This window comes from Saccoglossus kowalevskii, chromosome 20 (genome assembly GCF_978046115.1).
Source record: "Saccoglossus kowalevskii chromosome 20, keSacKowa6.1, whole genome shotgun sequence".
Classification (NCBI taxonomy): Eukaryota; Metazoa; Hemichordata; class Enteropneusta; family Harrimaniidae; genus Saccoglossus; species Saccoglossus kowalevskii.
The window spans coordinates 28,061,462-28,085,087 of record NC_140660.1 but is presented as its reverse complement, the minus strand read 5'-3'; the positions used below and the strand labels follow the sequence as shown (position 1 = coordinate 28,085,087).

The 23,626-nt window shown below is 35.6% G+C and overlaps 1 protein-coding gene across 1 annotated transcript in view; it reads left to right on the top strand.

Moving 5' to 3' along the window:
- Positions 1–5,789: 5,789 nt before the first annotated feature.
- Positions 5,790–23,626, top strand: part of LOC100378736 (activin receptor type-2A-like) — a 45,856-nt gene continuing 28,019 nt past the window's right edge. The window contains exons 1-3 of the mRNA XM_006821998.3: positions 5,790–6,132; positions 18,552–18,890; positions 21,992–22,707. Coding sequence (XP_006822061.1) covers positions 6,072–6,132; positions 18,552–18,890; positions 21,992–22,707 — 1,116 coding nt within the window. The 5' untranslated portion in view covers positions 5,790–6,071. The remainder of the gene's footprint in view (positions 6,133–18,551; positions 18,891–21,991; positions 22,708–23,626) is intronic.

The following is a 23,626-nucleotide window of genomic DNA, read 5'->3' as shown; positions in this document are numbered from 1 at the left end:
AAGTGACGTACGTGTGACGTCACAAGTTGTTTGCACGACTGTCACGATGCTCGTGCTAACCGTCGGGTACTCAATAATTTATGGAACACTTCAAAACGTGGGGTGATGAGGAGGTCAACAGACGATGTTAGAACACGTGTCCACAATATGTCTTATTTTCATGACACACCCACACAATGCATTGCGAAGATTGCAGTTAAAAGATGTCGCACTTTCATTGAAATTGAATAAAGACACGGTACAGTTTCCGACGTTGAAAGTCAATGTTGTCTTTCTTATGATAGAATAGAATAGAATAGAATAATGCTTTATCAATGCCGTAAAGAACGAGTTAACATTTCTTTTTAGGTTTGCAGATTAATAAAGTAAATACTAAAAGTTCATGAAATGTAAAAAATGATTTAAAAAAGAACGCAAAATTGATGAATGACAAGAATAGTACAGACTATTATTTATAATATAAGGAATATTAAAATACTGTGACATGTAAGTATATCTGTATGCATCACAGAATATGTATAAAATATAAAAGAACATGACAAAATAAAAGAATTAGTCTTGTTTATATTTAACTAAATATTTGCAGAGAGTGATAAGATGGTTTGTATTTGGTGACTGTAGTACAAGTTTAAATTGTTCTTTTTTGTTTAAGTTTTGGTAATCACTGTTAATTTCTTTAAGAATATTATATGTATATATATATATATACATATCTCTATGTTCTGTGTACAGTTTACATTCTAGTAAATGATGTAATTCACCCTCTATTTCTTTACAGTGATATGTTGTTTTTATTGACGATTTGTTCGATATGTTATTTAGTACGTATGGTGTAGAGAACTTCGACTCGCATGGACGATAAAACACTGTAGAGATATCAGGTTCGACCCCCCCTAATACACATTACTAGTAGTTAATTACAGATGGCCTAGCTTCATCCGTCAAAACGGTCACCAAGGTAACGTCTCAATGCTCGCTTCTCTACAAAATCTTACATACTCCTATAAAACCCTAATGCATGAGTAACACGTGACCAATTAATGGCTTTTTACCAAAATCTGAACTACGTAAAATAACTTGAATGATTACTGTAAAATGCATTAATTCCCCTTTTTTTCGCTGATATCCGGATTTTCGTAAAATCCGATGAATTAAAATTAAATCTACGTGGATATGAAAAACAAAACAATAAAACTCATTGTTTCCTTGACAAATTCGTGAAATTAAAACACAGTGAATATGCTCAAAAATCAAAGTAGTGAAAATAAATGTCACTGAAAATAAATGATTTTACAGTAATATTGAAGATTTAAATTCATATCGCACCGTGACTGTCAAGTGTTATAAAAACTAAACAAAAAATCCTTGGATATATCCGATTTAATATTGATGGTTTAAAGCGCGGTGGTCGTCGCGCAGCGCGGGTTCGAATTTCATGTAAATAAACAATGTATTTTACACGCGTTGTATACATCTCCACTGTGTTGTGACATTTGTGTTTGTACAGATTATGATGTTTATGACAGGGTTGCATTCTGGGTAGGATTTGAACGCGTGAATCAGGTGGCAATTCGTAGGCATGGGAAAGTTGTAAAATGTAATCAGCTATTTTATTCGTCCGTAATTTGTAAGTGTATAAAGCATTTTCCTCATTAAATGCCGTAATTCGTGTGCAATTTCAAATTTCGATTCTTAAACACAAATTATCAAGTATTATAAAAATATAATTGGGAATTTGCTTCATTTGTAAAGTATAAAAACTCACTTTTTTTACTGTAAATGAAACTTTGCATTTTATTTCCTGTGAAAACGTAAAATGCATTTTTTGCCCCCTTCAAACTAAGTAGCTCAGGCTGATTCCAAGTGTTTCGGGTATTCGGTATTCGGTATTCGGTATTCACCCGGTTTTCTTCAAGTATTCACCTCTATCACATGCAGGGACTGTGAAGTAGTAAACTTGAAATAATGAACATAATATGACATCTCTCAGTCGTGATATTCTTGCAATTAATTTTATGAATTACATTATTCATTCTAAAAAGGGTAAACCCATCGTCCGCCTGCACGGTGTTGTTCCGTTCGGACATTCCTCCCTCTACAACACCGTGCGGTAAATCTATTCACAACCGTGTATGTCACGTGGTTGCGCGATAGAAAATTTACCGACCAATAGAAAGCTTTGTTACAATGACTGCCAGAAAGCGCCTCGACGTCTAAGCCAACACAGCTACCACTGTGTGCAGCGACATTTATTCTCGGGTCAGGCATTTTCACCGCCTGGCAACCATCATGGTGAAAACAAAGGGTGTGCTTAAACCGAAGAACGAAGAATGTATATGTTATGATTAAACAGCATGAACGATGAGTGCATGTAAATGTATTAAACTGTTATGATTAAACAGTATGAATATTCTGTCTTCGTTCTTTGTTTTTCGTTCTTCGGTTTAAACACACCCGACAACAAATTTTCGGAAAACGGTATTTTGGGATGGTTGTTGACACCCCCCTGAACAGTGTAACAAGATTACCCCTACATATGCAACATATTTAAATTTGGTGGTTTAGGATGTCTTCAAAGTTTGTGCAGTTTTCTCGATTTTAGCTATTTTCACCGGCTTTTCGACCGGTGTTTCACAGCAGCTCACCCGGCAGCTCGCACAGAGCCCATATAAATACAATGTAGAGTGGTGCGCGTCTTAAATAGCAACGTTGAGCGTCTCGTGAATTAGTTCCGCCTCGAAGATTTTGATAGCTTGGCCAAGCGCGTTGAAGAAAGAAGCAATATGATTGGCTGTTGGTAAACTGATTCTAAACTGTGAGGGCATTGTCACATACACGTAGTCCTAATGAAATACTTCAAGGTGATAGTGGAGTGCTTCGCCGGAACATTCACCTTGAAAATTCAAGATGGGGTAAACCAGGCAACACAAATAAACAATAAGTAAATAAGAATCGGAATTTAAGTATGAAACGTATATTTACTTAGCGTACATTATTGAACATATTGCACGACACGATGTATGTTATAATTTTAGGTGGGAATAAATGAAAGCAGTCCATATATGGAATATATAAATGAAATCAGTCCATATATGGAATATATAAATGAAATCAATCCATATATGGAATATATAAATGAAATCAGTCCATATATGGAATGTATAAATGAAATCAGTCCATATATGGAATGTATTTTTGATTGTATGTGGCAATTTTGTCGAAAATCGTGTCTCAGTCTCTAAGAACTGATTAACGAGGGCATAGCTGGTACAGGTTACAAGGAATAAAAACAGCAAAAAAATATTTGTTTACACTTTACAGGTAAAGCAACTTTCCAATTACATTTTTCATTTTTATAATATATTTGATAATTTGTGTCAAAAATCAAAATTGGAAATTGTATACGAATTACGAGATTTAATGTGGTAAATGCTTTATATGCATACAAAAAATAAGATCTTTGTACAAATAGCGGATGAATAAAATGGCAAATTACATTTATTTTACACCTTGCCCTGTTGCCCATGTCTACGAATTTACGTTTTTTTTTATTTATTTAAATTACATTATTACGAAAGTAAAAACAATTGATTTACAGCTTACGAAAATATCCCTTGCCGAACCTCATTAAAAGCAAATAAAACCAAAAAATGGACACATACAAACAAAAACAAGTATTATATAAAGGGTCATACAAAATTAAAACAAAATTGGAGCATTATACCTAGATCAGATTTTAATCAGATTACAGTATATTTATGTAAAGGAAGCCATTGTAACAGACCATAACAAAGGTCACACTAATATCAACATGAATTAAGTCACGTGACTTCTAAATAGAAAGGTCCATTGTGTTTGTATATTTTAGCTTAACTGGAAGAAAAATTAAAAAACAAAGTTACCAGAACAATTTTGGTATGAAAAAAAGTAAAGAGTAGTTGCTGAAGTGTTAACGTGTGAAGGGCGGGGTTGTTAAAAAGACAATGAGGGAACAATATATATTTTCGATAACAGCGAGAACAATACTATCCCATGATGCAATGGTGCAATGTATAGCATTTCTACAGTGTATATTGTTTTTCAAAACAAATTTGGCTCTATCAATATCTTGAATTGCATTTAAGAGTTGTTATAGTGATGAAAACGCATTACAATCATTTTCCATGTTAATTTCGACGGAGAATTATTACGAAAAAAAACCTCATTTTAAAAGTTATCTTTGTCCTATTTTCAGAAAAAAAGGATATCGGGAGAAGTAGCCTTTCGGTGTTAAATAAATTGTTAAAAATATATTTTTCCAAAGTTTCGTACATAAAATAGGGTTCCATTGTAACCCCCTCCTGTCGGGTCTGTCCCCAATTGAAAAAATCGATCCGGCTGGTCTAGGTAAATGGTATGAAAAGTCGAAAAGCGCTGCTTTTAGAATGAAAATTGCGTCATGCGTAAATGAATGTTTGTAATAATTTTGCATAAATATCAACTTTTTTTTAGATTTTTAAAATGTGACCCATTTTAAAGATTCATCTTTTCTGCCAATACTATCTATAAATGGGTTTATATTGTCACTCGAGCAAGGCGTCTGTAACGACTCAAACGTTAGGTTTTAAAAATAAAAGTAGAAATTTACTAGTAATTTTGAGAAAATTTAAAAAAAAAATAGTTTGCCATATTTTTTTATATTTCAAGTTTTGGTAACCGTGAAAGCCTGCGATTTTACCGGCAATGAAATAAATATAATTAAATAAAATATATGAAACAATTAAAATAAAATAGATGAAACAATAATATATATATTATTAAATTTATACCCTCAAATCATTCACGTTCCCCAGAAGTTCAAACTAATTTTACAAAGGTTACATACTTAAATTTGTACGAATTCTAGATATTTATATTTATTTGGGTTGACTCAAAGATGAACAACTGTTTCATGTGATAACATTAAAAAAAATGGGTCAGATAAATTACTATAAATGTATGTTTAATGAGTTACTTTACAGTTTAAGTTGATTTTTCAAAAACACACATGTTTGAAACTTAAATTAAATTAAATACGATATATTTACATCATAAATTACTCGGATATTCCGCAACAATGTCAGATATTATACGCTGCATGTGAAGTGTCTCCCATGGCCTTGGAAAGCTCTCTCGTAAACACGCTGCGATGTGGTTACAAATCACCGCTGGGCGGGGCGACACAGTGCAAAGAATAGTGAACTTGCAACATGTGCTGCCGATCTATTTAATTCGATTGCACGATGCGCGATCCCGGACCCCAGATTCCAGCAGACAGCGTCCAGTGAACATGTTCGCTTCCATGTAGCCCAACAACGCCACAGGGCTAGCGACATGTTCGAATATACATGGGTGTGTTACACTGACGATTCATTTTGGCGATTATTCAGTTTCCTGTAAGGGAAACCAGCAATAAACCTACAAAGAGCATCCAAGTTCATGGGGAGGAAGCTCAGTTGCGACGACAGCCCAAATTGATACAAATCTAAGCTGTCCATCATTCCAGCGATCACGGCCATTTTACAACACCGCGTTTGATTGGCTAATTTATAGCGGCGTCAAGCCGGGCTACGTGTGCATTTAGCGCAGGAGGGAGTAATAAAACCGCATAAGAAATCCACAAAAAAATGTATATCGAGAAACTACTAGTGCAAAACTGTGCGTGACATAATACTGTATAAGAAATCCCTTAGTGGAGCTTAGCGTTAAGTAAAAATAAGCCAATCAGAGGCAGGGACTCTCAGGTCATCGTTCAGAGGTTACATCCGGGCAAGTCGAGTAAAAATAAAGGCAGCCATTTTTGGAATAATGGCCTAATAGAAAACGCGCTTGAAGTTTGGCACTTTTTTTTATCGCAAAGTGAATGCCTAAAATACAAGGATTCTTTAATTTATCTGATGCAGCTAGAAGAATAAGTTGACAAACTGTTTCCTGGTTGGCGTATTTTGCTATCAAGGCCCGGAGACGACTTCAAATGGTGTGAACTTGAGGAACGAACGTTAAATGTTGGCGTGTTTTTGCTTTGAACTTCAGTTGTTGAAAACATTGCTGTCATGATGTTGGACTACCTTTTAAAAGTCACTTTGATAACAATTCTTCCGATAGTTTATTCAGGTAAATCTATAATTTCTGTTTATTGCGTTACGATAGTTGTACTTGCAGTCATGTTTTGCTGTTTGCGTTTTATTTGCACTTGTTTTATGCGTTAGAACTTGAACGAAAAATGTTGTCGTTTCATCACAGTGTAGTTGTACAGTTCTCGCAACTAAGACTGCACCACCGTCAAATGTGTCCCGTTTGCTGCCCTTTTATCCATCATATAAAAAAATAACTTAGTTATATTTTAGTTTCCATGTAACACTGTCAATAGAATGTTTTCTCGCTGGACAAGCTCCATGTTTTTGTTGGGGGGAAAACCACCGAATGACCTTGAAAAACGAGAGGTCATTAGAAAAGATGGAGAGAGCATGGAACTTAACGCTGTCGCTTTGTTTATGTTAGCTGATATTGTGTGCACATGTAAAACGATCAAAATTTAGTACACTACTTGTGAAATATCGTAAATTACCGGAAGTAGACACAATTGCGTCAAATAGTAACGACATATTAGACTTCAAACAGGCGATGTATTGATATTGTTCAGATAGTTATTGATGTATGCACACAATGGAATCAGTTCACCTTTTATTATGGGAATTAAATTCATTGTTAATATGGTATGCTTTTAAACAAAATCAGTGACATTTGTTTACATAACAGCTGAATTTAGTGTGGAGGAGAGAATACTCACAAAAACAAAACAATTTTTTTTAATTCGCTCATCTCTGCTATTCATTCACCGAAATGTTTATTTGACTGTGTTTTTTTTTGGTATTATAGTTTGCCTTCTTTGGAACAGATAATCTGATTTCATTGACCTTTATAATAGTTTTATTCATTTTTAATGCATTCAGCTACTAAACTTTAGATAATAAAATATTGTCCCTGCCTTTTGCTCAAAATATTGATCAAAAACGTGTGAAATTATTGATTTTTCACTTTTATTTATAAATTTAATATGGTATTAATATAATTAAAGTTGATGACCAATGTCAAAGTCATAAATCCTGTAACACTTTTAAAACAAAAATTTTGGACTGACATTAATTGTTAGTTCATATCAATAAATTATTTAAATTAACAGAATTCATTGCGCTTTTAAATGAAAAGTCCTATTTTTAAATCTGAAAATCCACATGAAATTTCTGCATTTTGTAGGCCAACTCACTAATACCTATTATTGTAAAATATTTTATTTTAGCTTGAATTAATTTTTTGTTGAAAAAATTTCTTGAATGTTTTTATAGAGTTTATTCTCACTGATTTTTGATGAGTTGAATGTAAAATATAAGAAAAATATACATTTCCTGGATTATATTTGCACTGAATCCCTATTTTGCCATAAATTCGCTCATCCGAAAAATCGCCCAGGGCGGTTTCATGGCTGGTGGGCCCTTATTTGGCCCTAAATATTTTTAGGGGGCTTCTATTTTCATTGAAAAATCCACCTACGCCCGATTTTCAATGCCGGTAGTTGGACCACCCAAAACGAAAGAAACTAATTGCAGAAGCTAATCTAAAATTTTATACATTTTGTTCTTGCTGGATTAAAAAGTAGACATCACATTAACCAACCTCGCGAACCAAATACAATTATTTTGTTTCAATTTATTAGTAATGAAAGTGTATTCTAAAAGAAGTTTCAAATAAAAACGAACCCAACTGCATTGCTTAGTAGCAAATGATCGCGCTAGCACAATCCAGTCATGTTGCGTTTCACAATTGTTGATTATTGCCTAGTAATGATTATAAAAACATGAAAAAAATAAATAGGCGTCAAATAGACGCTTATTTGTTGGCCAGAATTTTAGGTCAGTGGGAAAGAATAATGAGGATTTGCCAGGATTTGAATTTCTACAGCCTGTACCAAGGATTTTTTTAAACAAGGGAACAGGGGCGCAGCGCAACCATAAAATTCTGATTGACCAGGGATCACATGTGGCCACAGTCTTCAACTGTGACCTGTCTGATAGTAATTTTGGCCCCAAGAAAGCCATAGAATGTTCCATTTTAACTTAGAATTATCAAAAACTCCACACCCTGGCTCTATCCCCTCCACTTGGTGGCGTCGCTGAATTGCAGTGTTCCCTCTTGCAGTTTTTTTTCTAGAAAACCCCTGCTGTACTATTTTAAAAAAAATAGAATGTTGGTTACTAAAGAAAAGTTGATCACACGTCAAATGAACCAATCGTCGCTTGCACATGCTGGAAAATGTTGAAATTTAAATATTTATTGTTAAAGTTTCTTTATTCACTCCAATTCTGACAATCAAAGATATATTTTACATAATAGTGCCAGGAAACTAATAAATAAATGTTTGTATAGTGCAACTTTAATAACTCGGGTGCATATACAGGGCTACAAATCAAAATTTCTTGAAAGCCTGCTGGTTACCAGTTTTTAAAAGCTTGCTGCTCTCATGTCTGTCTACTCTTGGTGGGAATTGCAGTGCTCCCTCTTGCAGTTTTTTTTTTTTCCAGAAAAACCCCTGCTACATACATGTATGGTCAAACCATTGAGCTAAATAAAAAGAAAAGAAAGTGAACTGAATTAATCTCACTTTCATCTTCTGTTTAGACTAGATTATTCTATTGTATAACACATGTTCACCCTTCATCTCACTGATTGCCACCAACAGATGTTTCAAAAGGAGAGTGGGACTTAGGAGGTGAAAATAGTATTAATTTGCTGACAACTAACAAAGAACGATACAACACACAGTGTTAGCTTTTTTTTTTAAATCTCAAAACAAGAACAGAAATATAAATATAAAAATTAGTTGGCTTTTTGCAGAGTTATAGCAAGTTTCGTCATTTTCAGTACATGAAATTTTGACATGGTTATTTTGTGAGATCTAGATCATGTGACCATACACAGAATTGCCATTTCATGCAGGTATGTGTTGACAGTGTCCGTGATGTTACAATTGCCATATGTAGGAAGGCATGTGGTATGTTTTAGAAAAAAAAAATTGTGACGCGTATTTTTAGCTGAAAAGGGAACTGTACTTGCTGTTATTTTTACCTGGAAATACTTCTAGCTTGAAAACTGCTGGTCAATTATGCTCTAAATTTTGTTTTTATTTTTATCTTGTTGTATGCTTGGTTTTGATGACAATTATAAAGCTGGCAAAATTATTATTCAGAGTTATCAAATTACAAGTTCCAGTTCAAAACTACCTGCTGGTGTTCGTTAGTTTACTCGACTTGTTTCAGGGTTTTTTCTAGAAAAAATGAACAGGAGGGAGCACACATAGGCGATAGACCTGGAAACGCCATATCGGAAGGTTTCTGTGCCATTTTAACCGTGTATCTATCGTCTTTGAAATATTGTTGGAGTGATTTTAGTGTCCAGACACATTGTCAGCTTGTGTTGCTGCCTTGCTGGGAAGTTTTCACAGAGAAAAATATATTTGAGAAAGATTCATGTTGTACAGCAGCACAGAAGAGCGCGGCTCTAGAAATATATTTATGTTTATGAATTAAAGTTTAATCGGCAATTCGATAGGAGGGTGCCAGTTGCAAGTATCAGAACGCTGCGCCCCTGTTCCCTGTAGTTTTGTGAACCCAAATTTTTGTAGCAGTAAGAGTCTCAGTTACTTTCCCAAATTTCGTCTTATGTTCTGAAATCATGAAAATTCTTACCAGTGGAAATTGAATACTTATATACTGTATGTGAACCAAATACACAATAATGAATAGGTCAAAGGTCACCCTTTATTTTTAAGCTCCCTGGTCAAACCACTGTACTTCCCCTGTCATAAACCCAGGGGTCTCTCAACATTGGAGACAGTAAAGGACAAACATACAAACCATGATTTTCATGCAATAAAACACACTTTTTACACACATTATTTTCAAGATTAAACTTGCTTTCGACGCCCAGTAAAAAACTCCAAGCATATAACCAGGGATGCCCTGCACTCGGTAAAAGTAAAAAAAACAAGGGATGGGCTTATATCAAGGGATAGGTTTATATCTAGGGATAGGTTTATATCTAGGGATAGGTTTATATCTAGGGATAGGTTTATATCTAGGGATAGGTTTATATCAAGGGATGGGTTTATATCAAGGGATAGGTTTATATCAAGGGATAGGTTTATATCAAGGGATAGGTTTATATCTAGGGATGGGTTTATATCAAGGGATGGGTTTATATCAAGGGATGGGTTTATATCAAGGGATGGGTTTATATCTAGGGATGGGTTTATATCTAGGGATGGGTTTATATCTAGGGATGGGTTTATATCAACTGATGGGTTTATATCAAGGGAAGTACCACAATATTTTTTCTAGTAAATGCATATGCATGAATGATATTGGTGTCTTTGGTTAAAATAAGTCATCCTGCAGGGAACATGGGCGCAGTGCCCTCATGCCATGGCCATGCACCCCTTACCCTGGGGAGCAGATCCTTTGGCAACCATAAACTGATTGACCAGGGATCACATGTGGCCACAGTCTTCAACTGTGACCTCTGATAGTAATTTTTGCCCCAAGGTAGCCATAGAATGCTCCATTTTTAACTTCGAATTATCAAAAACTCCCACTTGGTGACATCGCTGAATTGCAATGCTCCCTCTTGCAGTTTTTTTTCTAGAAAAACCCCTTATCCTATATACATATTAGTTGTTTATCCTCGAGGGCGGACATCCGGGCATTTTCACCGCCTGGCAACCCTGGCAAGTGAAAACAAAGGCAAAAAACTTGCACAAAACGGATGATTGTTGAGACACCCCTGAACAGTGTAACAATATTAGCCCTACGTGTGTAACATATATAAATTTGGTTGTTCAGGATTACTTCAAAGTTGAGTTTGTGTTGTTTTCTCGAATTTTCACCGGCTCCACCGGCGTTCCACAGCAGCGCGCACAAAGCCCATAGAAATACGTGGTACGGTGGTGCGCGTCTTAGCAACGTGGAACTTCTTGTGACATAGCTCCGCCCCCGAGGATTGCAGTCAATAAAAGCTTATAAGTTTTAAAGCAAGTATTTACATAGTATTTACATATGATACAAATATGAGACATATTTAGATAGATTACTGTGCACAATTCAGATATGTAAGCCAGCGATTGACACTAACTTTTAAAATCACTTGTCCAAAATGCAAAAGTTTCCTAAGACATGTCTTTTTCGTGAGCATGTCTTTTTAGTGAATTTAGCGAGAGAACTGATTCGCTAATTCAAGATGTCGCTAATTATAAATTCAAAATGGCCAAGGCTTGGGGATTTGTATACAGTAATCTGGAGCATAAAATCTGGGACGCTTCCTAATTACAGGTTTTCTTTGTTTTTATGGAGGTGATTACTGCGAATTTGTTTTGGCAAGCGACAGACAAGTATTGTGAAAACGGGAAATCAACAATGACAAGAGAGATTTGCTAAATTAACATTTCGCTATTACATCATTTTACCACAATTTGCTAAAATTGCATGTCGCTTTTTTCAACATGTTTTACAGTATATGTTTACTGTAATCTGTTGAGGCAAGTGAATTACTGTTCATTTGTCCGAATGGCATTTATACTTGGCCCTGGCAATAGGGGAGTACACTTACTGTCAAGCCCTGGTAGTAGTTAATAAGCTAAGCTATTTAGCAGCGTTTGCGCTAGTGTCTCGGCAAGATGAGTCTCACTTACAAAATTTTAAGAAATTGAAATTTGACCCTGGATAACTTTATCAGACATTGGACCCCAGCTTGCCTGAAAAACTGGGTCCCTCTTCAATAATTGGAGTCCGGGAAGCAAAATATGGGGTTAACGCAATCCCTGAATTGTTAAGTTTTGTTCAAGCCCTGTTGTAGTTTTTATAGGGATTCTTATATCGTCTCATCCAAGATACACAATTGCAATATTTGTATGTGGCGACTTTTGATGATTCTTCTCTTTACATTAGCTTTACATTACATTCCTGTTTTGCATAACATTCCTGCTTAATACGGGCTAAGTGCAATTTGTATTTTCAATATCCCTCCTATTTTCCACATCAGTGACACAGAAAAAACTTATTTGACATCAAGCAGTTCTACTTTGTTTGTATTTCCACCACACGTGATAACACAAAATCTGATGGCGCATCTTGGTATACATTTTTGTTTGTAAGTAAGGTAAAACTAATCTGTCTCGCGACTGTCTAATCCCCTCTCATGTTTCCTGTTTGTGGGTGAAAAATCCATCGCTTGGTAAATTCTGACGTCTTATTGGGATAAAAATAGTACAGCTTGCTTTAAAATCTGCGACATATCTAAATTGTGCCTCGTAATAGTAACGTAGGAAAATACTACAAAGAATAATTATTGTTGACAATGATACTAAATTCTGTGAAAAGGCAATGCTAGCTGAAATCCAGTTTGTAAGTTACACCTTAACTGTACTGTACAAGTATCTGCGAATTTTACTCAATTTTGACTCCAGGCTAAATAAAAAAACAATGTTGTGGTTCCTATAACATGCTTTAATATACAAATATTTTTTCATGGTTGTTTTTTTCATATTTTACCAAAAAGAGTGTTATGAATCATGTTTAAGGTTGTTAACATTATCCATTTTTGCAAAGTTTCGATTTTTTGTTCTTATTCAAAGGCTAGCAAAATTTTGTTACATTTTCTCAAATATGGCCAAAAAATATGGGCTAGGCAGTAGGTTAGGTCATAGGAACCAAATAATTTTTTTTCTTGGCCTCGCTGTCATAAAAGTTGAAAACTAATTTGTTCATATGTTTGCAGCAAAAAATTTACCTGCTTACACTACCTGTACAGTCTCAGTACATTTCTCTAGGTTGTAATCATTTCAGTTGCCATGGCAATTAAATTTAATCAATGGTGATTAAAAAATATATCTAAGGTGCTCGTTGGCAACCTAAACAAAGTTAACTGGGGACAAATTGTCTGTAACAGAGAACAGTTTATATAGCTTGTCAACTCTTCGTGGCACAATTCCATTAGTTAAGAAAGTAGGAGACAATTACACATCCATATGCAACTAGACAAAGAAATTTTGTATTTTGTTCCCCTATAATGGAGATAGTTTCCTTAAATACTGTGGAATACTTTATTTTCGTTGGAATTAATTTTCACTGATTTTTCATGAGTTTAATGTGAAATATAGGGAAAAAAGTATATTCGCTGGATTTTATTTTCACAGAATCATCCCTTCAGCGAAAATAGCGAAAATAAATTCCAAGCGAAAATAAAGTATTATACAGTATATGTTTAGCACGTGAAATAGCATCAAAAGTTGTTTCATTGATGTTTATTCTACATTTATGTATTGTCACTTGTATTCACATTTTTGTGATATGTAGTTTGTCTCGTGGGAGAAATAATATAAAACAAAATATAAAACTTGGCCGAATGTAACGAGAACACTGCACAACCATGGAGAATTACATTAACGTACATAATGACTTTGCTGCGTAGTTGACACACTGACGTTTCTGCATTTAGTATTTACATATGATACAAATATGAGACATATTTAGATAGATTACTGTGCACAATTCAGATATGTAAGCCAGCGATTGACATTAACTTTTAAAATCACTTGTCCAAAATGCAAAAGTTTCCTAAGACATGTCTTTTTCGTGAGCATGTCTTTTTAGCGAATTTAGCGAGAGAACTGATTCGCTAATTCAAGATGTCGCTAATTATAAATTCAAAATGGCCAAGGCTTGGGGATTTGTATACAGTAATCTGGAGCATAAAATCTGGGACGCTTCCTAATTACAGGTTTTCTTTGTTTTTATGGAGGTGATTACTGCGAATTTGTTTTGGCAAGCGACAGACAAGTATTGTGAAAACGGGAAATCAACAATGACAAGAGAGATTTGCTAAATTAACATTTCGCTATTACATCATTTTACCACAATTTGCTAAAATTGCATGTCGCTTTTTTCAACATGTTTTACAGTATATGTTTACTGTAATCTGTTGAGGCAAGTGAATTACTGTTCATTTGTCCGAATGGCATTTTTACTTGGCCCTGGCAATAGGGGAGTACACTTACTGTCAAGCGCTGGCAGTAGTTAATAAGCTAAGCTATTTAGCAGCGTTTGCGCTAGTGTCTCGGCAAGATGAGTCTCACTTACAAAATTTTAAGAAATTGAAATTTGACCCTGGATAACTTTATCAGAGATTGGACCCCAGCTTGCCTGAAAAACTGGGTCCCTCTTCAATAATTGGAGTCCGGGAAGCAAAATATGGGGTTAACGCAATCCCTGAATTGTTAAGTTTTGTTCAAGCCCTGTTGTAGTTTTTATAGGGATTCTTATATCGTCTCATCCAAGATACACAATTGCAATATTTGTATGTGGCGACTTTTGATGATTCTTCTCTTTACATTAGCTTTACATTACATTCCTGTTTTGCATAACATTCCTGCTTAATACGGGCTAAGTGCAATTTGTATTTTCAATATCCCTCCTATTTTCCACATCAGTGACACAGAAAAAACTTATTTGACATCAAGCAGTTCTACTTTGTTTGTATTTCCACCACACGTGATAACACAAAATCTGATGGCGCATCTTGGTATACATTTTTGTTTGTAAGTAAGGTAAAACTAATCTGTCTCGCGACTGTCTAATCCCCTCTCATGTTTCCTGTTTGTGGGTGAAAAATCCATCGCTTGGTAAATTCTGACGTCTTATTGGGATAAAAATAGTACAGCTTGCTTTAAAATCTGCCACATATCTAAATTGTGCCTCGTAATAGTAACGTAGGAAAATACTACAAAGAGTAATTATTGTTGACAATGATACTAAATTCTGTGAAAAGGCAATGCTAGCTGAAATCCAGTTTGTAAGTTACACCTTAACTGTACTGTACAAGTATCTGCGAATTTTACTCAATTTTGACTCCAGGCTAAATAAAAAAAACAATGTTGTGGTTCCTATAACATGCTCTAATATACAAATATTTTTTCATGGTTGTTTTTTTCATATTTTACCAAAAAGAGTGTTATGAATCATGTTTAAAGTTGTTAACATTATCCATTTTTGCAAAGTTTCGATTTTTTGTTCTTATTCAAAGGCTAGCAAAATTTTGTTACATTTTCTCAAATATGGCCAAAAAATATGGGCTAGGCAGTAGGTTAGGTCATAGGAACCAAATAATTTTTTTTCTTGGCCTCGCTGTCATAAAAGTTGAAAACTAATTTGTTCATATGTTTGCAGCAAAAAATTTACCTGCTTACACTACCTGTACAGTCTCAGTACATTCCTCTAGGTTGTAATCATTTCAGTTGCCATGGCAATTAAATTTAATCAATGGTGATTAAAAAATATATCTAAGGTGCTCGTTGGCAACCTAAACAAAGTTAACTGGGGACAAATTGTCTGTAACAGAGAACAGTTTATATAGCTTGTCAACTCTTCGTGGCACAATGCCATTAGTTAAGAAAGTAGGAGACAATTACACATCCATATGCAACTAGACAAAGAAATTTTGTATTTTGTTCCTCTATAATGGAGATAGTTTCCTTAAATATATGTTTAGCACGTGAAATAGCATCAAAAGTTGTTTCATTGATGTTTATTCTCCATTTATGTATTGTCACTTGTATTCACATTTTTGTGATATGTAGTTTGTCTCGTGGGAGAAATAATATAAAACAAAATATAAAACTTGGCCGAATGTAACGAGAACACTGCACAACCATGGAGAATTACATTAACGTACATAATGACTTTGCTGCATAGTTGACACACTGACGTTTCTGCAAAGTATTTTTCGTAATCATGGAAACTACATGTTAAATTTGCTTAAATTTCCTCCATGTACAGCTTGAACATGAAGTTTCAGATCTTGTTGAACAGGCTGAAATACAACGTGCACCGAGTATTTGAAAGCTGATAAAGGGGTCATAGAATCTGCGTGCGTCACTAGGTTGGAAAGATAAAATATTTCTGAGATGTCCTGTATGTAACGTGTCATCCAAGCATAGAACTTTAACAAGTATATCGTGTTCTCTGTAATCTAATATGCATACCGTAAAAACTCTAAAATTTTAACTACCTTTAAATAATTAGTTTTGAAAAACTGTTTTTTAATACAAAATTAAATATGACAAATTTTAGTAAAAATCAGTAAAATATATTAGATACTAGTAACTAACATGGAACATTCTCGACCTATCGAGTCAAAGATCATGGCAGGTCAACTCATTCCCCAATTGAGTGTTTTGAACCATTCCATATTTCATAGCAACCTGCATTTTGCATCAAACTATAATAACGTAAAAATGCAAATTTTGATGGATATAATAAATTCATAATTCCAATTTAAAACTGATAACGTATAATTTGCTATGATTTGATCTTCCATCGACTGGCTAGTGTAAATTTCATACATACGTCACTATGAATGGTGAAGCAATGGAGCTTTGCTGACAAAATTACGACTTCAAGAATTGTGTACTTCTGTTTCTCCAAATATTATGTACAATACAAGTTTTTTTGAAGAATAATTTGTATGCATTGAGAAATTCAAATAGCAACTATGAGCGCCTTGTGTAAAAAGACTGTATCACGCAACAAATTATAGCTGATTTTGAATGCTGTTCCAGAGCAATATCTCTCAATATGGACAAGTACTTGTTTGACGATCAGATACAAATGTCAATCATTTTAATGTTAAAAAAATCATATTCCTGACATGGTTATATTCCAGCTATAATACTATAAACATAACTATATATCTTAAATTTGATAACTAACAGGGACTGTGCCATGCATGGCTTGTTCTCAATATTTTTGGAAATAAAACCTAATTCTGGTTCCAACGGAGAAATTTGAGTCAATTAACAATATTTACTCAAAAAATTTGGCTATTTTTGCCCCAGTCTTTCGAAGAGTATAAATTAAACTATTTTGTGAATTTGTGATGAAAAGAAGGATGTGGTGGTGAAAAGGTAAACACTTGTAAATTCTCGTTAAAAAGCAAAGCCAGTTGCCAGCCAGCATTGAAGTACTTTGTACTCTTGGTGAAAGCAAATATGTCAAGACATGATGTATGGTTGTTTTCAGTGAATTTGAGCTGAACTTATCTTATCTTAAGCGGAATGCCACACCTGTTGAGTTAGGAATATGTCATTGTTGCCATGGTTACATCAAGGTGACATAACTGGTCAGTGACCCTCTTGGTATACTTTGACACACTGCCCTAATGTGAAGATGAGTTTAGATATTTAATCTGTTGTTAAACCACTCTGCTAGGATTGCCCTTTTAATCACTTTTGTGTGTATGTGTCTGATTTTCTGTCTTCACGTATTAACTCTTCTGTGATTTTATTTTGGCTGGGCTGATTTCGTTCAAACTTAGCAGACACTCTAGTTAGGTGGTAAAGTCTGAAAAAATCCTGGCTCAAATCCTCATTGAAATCTCAGTCAAAGTATCAACTTCAGTGTTTTCCAAGCTCAAACATCTTCCAAAATAAGGCAGTATGTCTTCACTTCAGTCTGCTCAGCTGAACATCCTCCAAATTATGTCAGTGTGCTCTCACTTTGTCTTCCCAGCTAAACATCTCTCAAATTAGGTCAGTGCTTCTTTATTCCAGTGTTCCCCCAGCTAAACATCTCCCGAATTAAGTCAGTGCGTCTTTATTCCAGTGTTCCCCCAGCTAAACATCTCCCGAATTAAGTCAGTGGGTCTTTATTCCAGTGTTCTCCCAGCTAAACATCTCCCGAATTAAGTCAGTGCGTCTTTATTCCAGTGTTCCCCAGCTAAACATCTCCCGAATTAAGTCAGTGCGTCTTTATTCCAGTGTTCTCCCAGCTAAACATCTCCCAAATTAGGTCAGTGCTTCTTTATTCCAGTGTTCCCCCAGCTAAACATCTCCCAAATTAAGTCAGTGCGTCTTTATTCCAGTGTTCCTCCAGCTAAACATCTCCCGAATTAAGTCAGTGCGTCTTTATTCCAGTGTTCCCCCAGCTAAACATCTCCCGAATTAAGTCAGTGCGTCTTTATTCCAGTGTTCCCCCAGCTAAACATCTCCCGAATTAAGTCAGTGCGTCTTTATTCCAGTGTTCCCCCAGCTCAAGTCAGTGTGCCCTCACTTAAGTGTGCACGGCTAAACTTCTCCAAAAATGACATTTGCTCTCAGTTCATCATCTGTCAACCATCTTTAATCACCAAATTTTTGTTGTGATTACCAGTAACCATCATAAGTGAACAAAATCAAGCATACAATCAAGATCAGATTGGCTAATCAAAATTGTCATTGGAAAAAACAAACCTGCCCTAGATTTGCATACTTGTGGTTTATTGATATCAATCACTGAGAATCTAAACATGTGGCGTTCTCAAAGGGAGCCCTCTGGTGGCAGAAATATGATTATCATACTTTACTGATTTATAGACATCACTAAGGCTCGTAGCAATGTGTTCTAAAAGGATCATCTGGAAATAAATGAACTTGCTTCATTTGTATTTTGTAGGTATTCTTGTCGACAGTCAAGAGAATACATGGTGTAAATATTACAATACAGAAGACTGTGACAAAGACCAACATGGATGTAACGCATCACAGCAATGTGAATATGATCGTATTGGTCCCTCTGAACATTGCTTTTCGTTGTGGGGGAATAATTCTGGTGTAATCGAGTTAAAAAAACAGGGATGTTGGATCAACAGTGGTGATGGTCAATGTGGCGAGTCCGCAAGATGTGCCGGAAGCGTGGACGAGAACGACCTTTATTTTTGTTGTTGTCGTGGTCATATGTGTAATGTCGACTTTTACTATGAAGAGAGAGAAGAGGTCACAACCACAACGATAGGTAAATAGAATAGCCATTTATGTATTCTCTTGACCTGTTATGTGTCCTGCTGAAAGCAATGTCTTCTGAAAAACAATTTTTCATGAATATGAACATACTGTAAAACATATTGAAAAAGTGACATGTAATTTTAGCGAAGTGTGGTAAAATGACTTAATAGCGAAATGTTGATTTATCAAATCTCTCTTGTCATTGTTGATTTCCTGTTTTCACGACACTAGTCTGTTGCGTGCCAAAACAAATGCACAGTTATCACCTCCATAAAAACAAAGAAAAACTGTCAAGTGTAATTGAGAGTGCCCCAGATTTTTATGTCCTGGATTACTGTATACAAATCCCCAAGGCTTTGCCATTTTGAATTTATAATAGTCATTAGCGACATCTTAAGGTAGCGAGACTATTATTTGTGTTGAAAATTACGATTTTCACATTTATTTATTAATTGATGAAATGCATTATAAACTTTCATGTGATAAAGTCAACATAACATAGAATGTCATGTATGTTGGTTAAAATGTAGATTTTCTGAAGGGAAGCAAGGCAGCCTCAGTAGTGTTTTCCAAAATCAACAACACAGGTTTAATCTGTGTGCCTATATGTTTCAAAGATAAACTCAAGACAAAGCAATGTTAGGATGTGTTATCAGTAGCTATCTGACACACAATTAGTGTTTCCAAACATTTGAGTGGTTTGTCTCCGCCCCTATTTGTTTCACAGATTAGTCATTTGCATATGAATGTGGCAGACACAAGGTCACACAGCCACTGAAAAAAAATCATTGATTTTGGTGTTTTCATATGCCGAATTTATCCAATTATAGCTATCCCATTGCTTTATTTTTTTGGTTTCCAATAGCCTTACACATTTGGATGTCCCTACACATGTTAAAACAGACCTTGATGGGAAAACAAATTGATTGTGCCGATGAACAAGCTTGAAAATCTTTGCTGTTACTTCATGGACGTTTTCTAGGAGTTTATGTTTTTCAAAATACATGGTCTTTAACAAAAAATAACGTATACTTATTATCGTCGGATTAACACCAAATTTTCACAGCTTTAAGGTGACAGTGAGAGGAACTTGAATGTGTCCAGACAAACTATTTCATCGATTATTTACCAATGAGTTGTGGTTTGAGTTGGGGGCAATGCGACTAAAATAGTAATTGAAATTCAGCACACTATTTTTTTTAAATGTGTTGCTTGAAAAAAACTGACCAGACACATTCAATTTACCAGACTATTGAACAACTAGGAAAAGTGAAAAAAATACTTCTTATCGCCAGCAAAAATGCGTAATTATTTTTTTTACAGAAAATGTAATTTTTCACCTTTGGTTGAGTAACGTGTCGTAGAATGCAGATTCGGGCATGCAAAATACACTTGTGAAAAGCTTGAAGTCTGGCGATTCTAAAAATATATACTTTCCTGGGTCTATTTATAGTCATTTAGTCACAATTAGAAGATGAAAACAAGTATGCAAATAATAGTCCCGCTACCTTAAATAAGCGAATCAGTTCTCTTGCTAAGTTCGCTAAAGGACATGCATGCAAAAAAGACGTGTTTTACAGTATATGTGTAGCCAGCAGTACACTCTGAGTGTATAATATTTATAGTTTATATTGCGCCTGATATCCATCAAATGATGCCTAATGATGCTTCTTGAAACAGATGAGATTTTAATCTGGATTTGAAAGTGTTAATTTGGTGCTGTGCAAATGTCATTTGGTAGATAGATGATTCCATAGTGAAGAAGATGTGTAGCCTGCATGCTGTACACTATGAGTGTCATTTAGCTAACTTTATTTAACCTGGTTTTGTTAGCTTTCAAAACTCGCATTGTACTGTTACGTTCAGACGCTGGTACTCGACTCGTATAACAACGAAAACGCCCGAACACAAGCAGTGTGCAAGATAGAACGGTAGTATATTTTCAATGCCCTATTCTAATGTCGCATAACTTTGTGTGATACACCACACCTCAAACAAAAATGCTAGCAGTAACATACAAACAATATATACTTCCGTTTAACAACGGCAAAAGGCAAAAAAGCCTGTCACTCCGTCATCTTTGTTCTTTTATCGCAACTCCCAGATGGTGTCAATCTTCATTCTTTAATCGCCCATCTCCCGTCGAAGCATACCACGTTTCAGCTCCCATGTTGACCTCTTGCACCTAAAGAGTGTCCGAATCGAACACACAAACCAGACTGGACAGCTAACAATGTTCAAAAGCAGATCCCATTTCCTTATAAACTGAGAAACCAGTCAGTGTTATCAGTTTACAGTCTATCTGCAGTCTACCCCTGTCAACTTAAAACAAAAGACTTTTATAGCCAAAGCAGACTCCCTAGCTCAGTACAAATAAATATGCAAAATAGGGATAAATTGACAAAAGAACACAACATAAAGCGACCGAGGACAATATGACGTTTCAATGAAACCCCAACTACAAATTATACAAATAATAAATACATAAAATATACTCAAACGTAACAGTACAATTGGATAATCTGCTTGAATATATCTTATTTTTAGTTACATGGGTTAATAGCGAAGAATAAATAATTACATAATATTATCTTGAATTTTTAATTTAAGACTTGTTGTTTGAAACACTCTCTTTAACTATCAGACAAGGACTATTCCTAATTCTTGCCCAACCAGTAATGACCAAATCATATCAACATACCTTCATGATTGTATTATATGAGGTTATTACAAGGATCATGAAAAGTATGCAAGAAGACAGTACAGCTGGAGTATAATCCGACATGCAGTGGAGGTTGATGCCACCGTATACTGTCTGGATGCATACTTTGCAGTATCCTCGTAATAACTTTATTATTATATATCTTTTCCTTCCAAGATTACATCATTGGAATGCCAAAATCCAAAATGTTTGGAACATATCTGGCGAACTTCTTTGTGTGGGGTCTGGTCAAACTCCGCGGGCAGCCATTTTTATTATTAGAGGGTGCTTACCCGCGTAATCGTTCCATATGGTAGGACCCAGTGCAATACCGTAAAATTACTGCACACTGTAAATTATGACGTTATGGTAACAGATGTATAATAACATAATTTATTGTTATTTTTCAGTGACTGTATCTGGTCCTATCGTATACCAACATGGCAGTCTATTTAACACAATAATGTACTCGTTGCTGCCTATAATGGGACTAGCGTTGGTGATTTCGGTGGCATACTGGATATACAGCCATCATAAAGAAACGACACACATACAGATCCCATTGCAAGATCCCAGTCCTTTACCGTCGCCATCGCCGCTTTTAGGAATGCGGCCGCTGAAACTTCTAGAAGTAAAAGCAAGAGGTCGATTTGGAGCCGTCTGGAAAGCTCAGATGTTGAATGAAGTCGTCGCTGTTAAAATCTTCCCATTGCAAGATAAAGCATCGTGGTTAAATGAGCAGGAGATCTTCAATTTACCGTATATGCTCAACAACAATCATGTACTGAATTATATTGCCGCGGAAACCCGTGGAGAAAATATAAATCAGGAATTCTGGTTGGTGATGGAGTTCCATCCACACGGGTCATTGTGTGATTACCTGAAGGCTAATCTAATTACATGGAGTGAACTTTGTAAAATAGGACAAACAATGGCACAAGGCCTGTCTTTTCTCCATGAGGATATCCCAGCAACAAAAGACAGTAGAAATAAACCAGCCATAGCACACAGGGATTTTAAAAGTAAAAATGTACTCGTACAGAACGATTTATCAGTGTGTATTGCTGACTTTGGTTTAGCTGTTAAATTTGAACCAGGTCAGAGTCCAGGGGAAGCACATCCACAGGTGAGTTGACAATAATTTATCACTCTTTTAACCAATCCTCGGAGGTGGAGCTACGTCATAAGACGTTCCACGTTGCTAAGACGCGCACCACTGTACATGCATTTCCATGCGCGATGCTGTGGAACGCCCGTCGAGTAGCAGATGAAAATTCGAGAAAACAACACCAACTCAACTTTGAAGTAATCCTGAACAACCAAATTTATATATGTTACACTGTTTAGGGGAGTCTCAACAACCATCCCAAAGTACCGTTTTCTGTGAGTTTTTGACCTTCGTTTTCACCGCCAGGGCTGCCAGGCGGTGAAAATGCCCGGATGTCCGCCCGAGGATACATAAATATATGGGTTAGAATTGATTTTGCAGTATAAGATTTGACGTTTAAAAATACATATACAGTACTCATTTCGCCCAGCCTCCCGCCCGCTTCCGGATTTCGATCGCTTTTTTTTCGCTCGCTTTGTTCAATTCGACCGCGCAATTTCCGCTTTTTTTTCGACCGCGCAAATCCGGAAGTATCCGCTCGCGCAATCGCTCGCTCGCTCGCTCGCCTGACAGAGCAACCGCCCGCATTTACAGTTCATTACCTACTGTTTCATGTACAAGTGTGTCATTTTTGTTTTTATGATGTTAAAATAAGAATAAATACAATCAAAAATTTATAGAACGACCGTTGAAAAAATACGGTGGATCACACGGCCATATAAAATTGGTAATAATACATACGCGTAGCAATAATGTCCACCATAAACAAGATCGAACCAAACATGTGAAATCAAATACGACACTGACACAGACACAACTAATATGAAATAAAACCATTCAATTTTTGGTGGAGAGCTAAAAATGTCTACTGTAGAGTATGGTATTCATTGAGTAACCGTGTATAGGGTGACGGTTGTCATGCACGCATGGTTTGGGT